The following is a 7,044-nucleotide window of genomic DNA, read 5'->3' on the forward strand; positions in this document are numbered from 1 at the left end:
GGTTTTAGAATACTGCCTTCTGCTTTGATTCAGCTCTACTTTTACCAAAAGCCTCAATACAATGCATAGTTATTCATAGCTCCAATAACTCCAAACTACTTAAATTTTGTTATGAGCAAAACCCTTTTGCTTTAGCAAATTTGACTAAAACCACTTTAGGGTATGATACATGAAATATTTTCTCTTTTTCATGAGTGTATTATATGGGAATTATGTTATTTCTCATTGGCGTAATATAATCATCGAGTTAAAAGATGCACCTACAGAGTGAATAAAAAAGGAGCATAAACTCAAGTCATTACCACATAGAGAGGGATTAATTTCAAGCCAGGTGAATTCTTCAGCCAAATTTCACTGTGGATGCAAATCTTAAGAGGAGAACAAGACTGACTGGGAATCTCCTTTTGGGTTTTGGTTTATTAAAATGCCAGGTTTGTTGTTGCATAAGTATGTTGCACCGCTCAAGGAAGAATGCAGATTTAATACAAGCAAAAATAGTTAACGTCTTCTTTTTTTATAATAAACCTTCACTATATTACAACAGGTGACAAACAATAACTATTCCATAAGATTCAAAATATTACTTTGCCATTATTTTACTAAGCTATTTATTAAACTCCAGTACAAGGACGTAGCCCGCAAGGGGGTCCAAGAGATCCAACCCCCCGAATTTTCAATTGTTCGATTACTTTTTAGTCAACGATTATTATTATGTAAATGATTCAGTATTACTGACATGTACTGCTGAAAGTTCTTTCTCAAAAAATAAACGGGTCAAGAACTTTTTAAGGAACAAAATGGGGCCTTACTCTCTGTGCACTACGGGAAACATCAGTTGTCTGAAACCCTCCCTAAATTTCTTCCTGGCTACATTCTTGCTCCAGGATATACCACTGCGTTATACAAGAGTTCATTGTTATTTACATGGTACTCTGTATATAACAAACTGCCAGAATATAAAAGAATGTTGGAAAATTAAAACATTTTAAGATTGCAGTTATCAACTGTCATAACTACATTGTCATTCTACAAGATTTTATAGTACTGTATGAGTCAATAAAATCTTTACTTGCTAGTGATTGGCTGTCCAGTGTGAATATCTATTTAAAACGTTACTGAGTAAATATTAGTAATTTTATTCTTTATTATAACATACACATGAATAAGCACCAACTTATTGTGTTTAATCCGTTGATCACATCTATTGCTTAGCACGTTCTATCATCATAGCATGATTTTTTAGAGGTTTGACATGCTGAATAATTTTTATGGTGAATCAATTTGTAAATATTGCAGACTACATTTTTAAAAGGTTGATGTGTAATGTCTTTGTTGTTACTCCTCTCTAGATCCATATGTGAAGATTGCTATAATGCAAAATGGGAAAACGACTAAAGAAGAAGAAGACCAGCATCAAGAAGTGCACCCTGAATCCATACTACAACGAATCGTTCTCGTTTGAGGTTCCGTTTGAACAGATTCAGGCAAGTCTACTAATAATTCAACATATTTTGTTCTTATACAAAAAAATTCAAATATTTTTTTCACTTGCAGTCATTCTCTTTCAGCAACTACTATGAATTTGCCCATGTCAGACCACTAAGCAATAAAAAATATCCTGTTCAAAAATTATCTGATGTATACAATTTACATTATATCATAGATAAACATGAAAATTTAATGTGATTATTATTATTATTTATTTGTTACATAGGTTTACAATAGAATGTTGCAATGAAACTGTAACATATTATAACATGTCATTTTTAGTATCTAATACAAAATGTAGTATTACAGTATTTTTGACAAATTACAACAACAATTAAAATAATAAAATTCGGTTTTATACAGTGAAATCAGGATAAAAATCTGAAAATTTATAATTACACACTTTAGTAAACAATTTTTTCAAGTCGCTTTCTAAAAATACTACAATTGTCTTCTCTTATATTTGGAGGCAAGTTGTTAAATAATTTAATACCTTTATAAAATGGTCCAGTTTCTAAAAGAGTGAGATGATGAGAAGGGTACTACTGGAACTTGTTTTTGTTTCTCGTACTGTAATCATGTTGATGATTGATTTAATGTATACTCTTTAAATTTTATGTTCACACTAGCTAAACCTGTAAAAATGTCAGGGAGACCCTTTTTAGAGATTTTATTGTTAACGTAATGTATAAAATACCAATAACGTACTGCAAGTTTAAGGGAACAACTTTTAAAGCAAGATTTGGCCTTACACAACAAAGGAGGTCATCATAAAATGACTAATTATACTCAATGAGTATTTTTGAGCCTTCTTATTTGTTATTTTGAACATCTCTTATGAGTAGTAACCAAGTTTGTAGTTACAGAACCGTTAATAATGATACATAAATGCCTGTAACAGAAAGTACAGCTGGTGGTAACGGTGGTGGACTACGATCGTATCGGTACGTCTGAGCCTATCGGCAAGGTCGTGTTAGGTTATAATGCGAGTGGCACCGAACTGCGTCATTGGTCCGACATGCTGGCCTCTCCGCGCCGCCCCATCGCCCAATGGCACACCCTCAAGGACCCTGAAGACGATAAGAAAGACTAAAATGGTACCATCAGGTCAGTTCATGTCACCTAAATCTATATTATCTTTAAGTTTGTCATATTTCTTAGTTTTAGCTGAAACTATATTTTTCATTTGTATTTTCTGTTTATCATAGTCAAGTTTGTGAAATTTCATATGATATTCTTTTAAAACTTGGGGACTAGTTTTTTAAAGCGATAAGTTAGGTTCTAATCATTACAATTTTATTGTAATGTATTACATTGTAATATAGAAGTAGAATCCAAAAGCCAATGAACAACAAAGAGGCAAGATAACTACCATTACCTCGATACAGATACTATAGATTCCTTACTAGAATCTGATACATTAGCAAGGAGTCTGTACTGAGCAGTGAATCAGAATTGTTTATATTTGCCATCAAGCGTAACTCTTCGAGAGTTCATACGTACTTAAACCCTTCTGGTTGTAAATATTTTCATTCATATTATATAGATGATTGTGATATCAACATTAGGCCAATCAATTTTGTAAATGTTCTGAGATAGTTCAGACAATCAAACTCGTCATAAGATATGGGGACAAAAAAATGTTGATAATGTTTAACCCGAATTGTTATTTTCTTGATCTACAGTATGGGTGACTGATAAAAAGTGCTTTGTAGGGACAGTCTGGAAAACCACCATAATATATTATCCTTCTGCATTAGTGAGATGTTGAAGATTTTGAAAGGTCAGTTTTAAAGATGTTATAATTTTCAATTGAACTATTCTTCTGGACAAGCTGCTGCTGCAAAAGTTGCAACTGTAAATCAGCTGTTTTCAGGTCCTGACTTGGCCACTTTGTAGCTGATAAAAAAACCCAGTTCTATTTTGGAAACAACAATATTCTACCTTCAAAGATTTATACAAATTATATTCTAGATAATCTTTTAATTCAAGCTAGAATCAGGAATCTTTATTGGTCATAATAACATTATTAAAATGCATTGCCATCGTCACCAGAGCTTCAATAAAATATTAAATCTAGATATATTACATTAAATGTTAATTCCTGTGAAAACTTAACTGGCCAGATGAAATAACAGTATCCTACATATAACTAAGCATAGACAATCAACAATAAATACATGTATTAAAAGATTTTAGAGAAAATAAATTAATAACATTGTAATAAATGGTAAAACATTCAATAATAAATAAATAAATAGTACAATAACAGACAATTTAAAACAGTTACATTTAAAACATTTATGTGGGCTACAATACAGATAGGTTTAAAAATTAAAAAGAAACATCTATCACAGACAGTGCCAGGTATTCATCTATACTATAAAAAGGTCTAGTTAACAGCCATCTATACATCACTGATTTGAATTTACTAAGACTAATGTTATGACTGGTAAGAGGTAGTTTATTAAACAAACGGATACCAATAAAAGAATACATAGATTGTGTTTTACTTAATCTGCAGTAGGGCTGATCTAAATATAAGCTGCATCTAGTAGGATAGTGATGAATGTAATTTCTAAGAGAAAAGACACCAAGATTCTGTTTTAATTTAATCAGACATGAATAAATATAAAGGTTGATAACAGTTAGAATACCTTCCTCTGCAAAAATAGATTTACGTACATGTAGTTAAGGAGGAGACACCTGCTAAAATTCTAATAGCCTTTTTCTGTAACAGTAATACTTTTTGAATATGCTACTGTACTTCGTTTCAGTATCATGTTTATAAAGTACCACATAATATTTAGCATTGCTAGTACTTCAAAGTTTCCTTTATTATTTGATTTTGAATGTACCCAGCCACTGTTTTTGGCCAAGACTTGATTTTGAAGTCCATGCTGTAGTAATGACATTTACCAAAATCTGACATTCGGGGGTATAAGTGTGCTTATTACTGAGATGAATAAAGCTGCATTTTTTATGCTTTCTTAATTTTACAGTCCAGGAGACGACGTAAAACACTACACCAAGCCAGACTTTAAAGCAAGTCTTAGTGTTGATACCATTTGTTCCAATTGATCTAGAGTTATCATATTCTGATTTACTACACTAGAGATCATTAGCTAAAATCAAATTATTTAGCCATTTCTAAATATCAAAATTCGCATCTTGGAGAATAGACCTCAGAAACATCCATAGCAAGATATCGCAAAACTAACAAACAGCTGATTACCCCGGCTAACTAATAAAACGACTGAGAACAATGTTAAATACATAAGCGCTTTAACAAATGTGGAGTTGTAGTTGTCAATAATGCCATAAGGTCCAGTGGAGAGAAGATAGACACACTACTGGTGAGAACTTTCTTTTAGACCACAAGATTCCAGAGTTCTTTAAATCTAAAAACGTTAAATAGAGTTATATTTTGAAAATATAAATTTCATTTAAAATTTGTTCAAAAGTAAAATCATAGGAAACTATATTTAGAAACACATGAAACGTATAAGAAGACGTGTTTAAGCTGTACAATGTTATAAACTGACATTATGAAAATATGACAAGATAGAGAAGATAGCAAAAGCAGAAGTTGGCATTTTAGAATGAGAACTTCTTTTCCTCTTCCCAGTGGTATGAGTTTTAGAGCGATGTAGCAAAAATATAGCTGGTCAATAAAGTATCACATTTAGTAAAATAATAAATTACATAATAAAGTCAGGTGTGGACAGCAGAGAATAGAGTATATAACAATATAACTTTCTATTCATCTTTAGTTTGTAATCAAAGTTTTCTTTTCAAACACTTGATGTTCATACATAACTAGATTAATACTTAGTTGAACTTAAATAATTTTAATCTAATTATAAAACAAACTATGATGTAGTCTACAATGGATGATCCTGAAACAATTAATTTTTTTTAGAAAATAACTAAGCCTAGACAGGCCCGTACTCAGACCCATTTTTTGAACAATTTTACTGAGGTCTGGTGCCACACGTCTATTTGAAGGGACCCTGTCAACAGACGGTGTGGCGCAGAACATGATAGAGTCCGGCCGAATATCTTTTCCGGGGCCCTCCAAAGCTGAGTACGGTCCTGAGCCTACATGAATTTAAATAAAATTATACTGTAAAACCTAAAAACATCCAACAAAACTCAGTGCTTTAGATTACACTTTGACAAAGGTATCAGAGAGCTGTTTTTCTCTAGTCTGAAGCAGGACTAAGTGATTTTAATGAGTTTGAATGATGGAAATACTGGCAAGCAATCTTCCACCCTCTGTTCAGCTTTCTGCATCCATCTATGCCTCCAATCGTAAAGTAAAATAATAGTTACCGACCTTCCCATCTAGTCGATGCAGGCAGGTTCATGTTTAGACAAGATCGGGCCATATCCAAACCACAGCACAAATTACTCTGTGCTTACCTTACACAATTTTTTAGGGTTAAATATTAAACGTTGTCTGTGTTGAAATTAGCTTGATATAGAAAAATTGGTGTACTTTTTAGATTTTTTAAATGTTTAAATTTTAGTCACTACAGGGCTGTTAGCATTCAAAACCAATAAATATACTATAGATAATCATCTGAAGAGGAACTTAAAATAATCTGATACACACCACAAAAACACAGTTACACATGCTGGAACAAACACTAATTCAGCCAGTTTCATAATAAACCTCAACAAGAATATAAGGTATATAAATAATGTTTATTTTTTATTTCAAGTGTCTGTTTTGTTTGTCAAAACGAGTTGGGAGATACATTTTAAGACAAGCGAAATAGTTCCACTGATTTATTGTGTAATTTCCATCTTTTACTTATCCCTTTGATTGTACTGACTTTTTTCCATGTTTACAGATTGCTTGAAGCCAGATCGCCATGAGGCTGAATCCCCTACTCTCTCCATTTGTGCAATCCTGTATATAAAAATATATTTTAGTGTCAATCATTATTTTTAGCAAAATATCGATTGGTACTGAGTTGAGAAGCGAAAGGGTACTTTCGCTTCCTGTACAGAGATGCTAGTCCATGTAAATGTACAAAACAAACAAACAAACCGACATTACCGTAACCCTTAGAGCTTCCAGGCTTACAAAGAAACATTTCCGGAGAAAAAGTTAGGGCTATATAACAGTTAGATGACGACAATAAAATTGTAAAATTTCAAACACTATAGATTAGCTTGATTACCTGGGCAGTGTGCTACTTGGGGGTAAGAGTGTTTGTAATATTTTAAACTATAAACATATATTGCCTTCACTTCTGCATGCTCTCCTGTCACACGAGTCTCTCTCGATTGTATAGTTAGTTTAGACCTGACCTCGTTTGTTTTGTTGATTCAGTCAGTGTAATAGTCTACTATTAAGATATATAGACAAGTATTATTATTATCATTATATTAATGTTGTATAATGTTAATATCTTTTATATTATAACTCATTAGGTAACTAATGTAACTGCTTATAACTTAATGGATTGTGTATAAAATCAATATTGTCTACTAATGAAGTGTAAAACATTCCATGATTTTTTATTTACTCCTTTTTTACTGCTA

The 7,044-nt window shown here is 32.1% G+C and overlaps 1 protein-coding gene across 1 annotated transcript; it reads left to right on the forward strand.

Moving 5' to 3' along the window:
* Nucleotides 1-1,379: 1,379 nt before the first annotated feature.
* On the forward strand, nucleotides 1,380-6,527 carry LOC124374071 (synaptotagmin 1-like). Its single transcript, XM_046832368.1, has 3 exons — nucleotides 1,380-1,484; nucleotides 2,390-2,595; nucleotides 6,348-6,527. Exons 1-2 carry the CDS (start codon nucleotides 1,380-1,382, stop codon nucleotides 2,579-2,581), a joined length of 297 nt encoding a protein of 98 aa, XP_046688324.1. The 3' UTR covers nucleotides 2,582-2,595; nucleotides 6,348-6,527.
* The last annotated feature ends 517 nt before the right edge of the window (nucleotides 6,528-7,044 follow it).

The sequence above is a fragment of the Homalodisca vitripennis genome, unplaced genomic scaffold (genome assembly GCF_021130785.1).
Source record: "Homalodisca vitripennis isolate AUS2020 unplaced genomic scaffold, UT_GWSS_2.1 ScUCBcl_7178;HRSCAF=14743, whole genome shotgun sequence".
Lineage (NCBI taxonomy): Eukaryota > Metazoa > Arthropoda > Insecta > Hemiptera > Cicadellidae > Homalodisca > Homalodisca vitripennis.

Excerpts from the sequence above, each read along its gene's own strand:
- LOC124374071 (XM_046832368.1), top strand. The coding sequence starts at position 1,380 with ATGGGAAAACGACTAAAGAAGAAGAAGACCAGCATCAAGAAGTGCACC. Across the intron at positions 1,485-2,389 it reads TTCCGTTTGAACAGATTCAG|AAAGTACAGCTGGTGGTAAC; the intron begins GCAAGTCTACTA and ends TGCCTGTAACAG.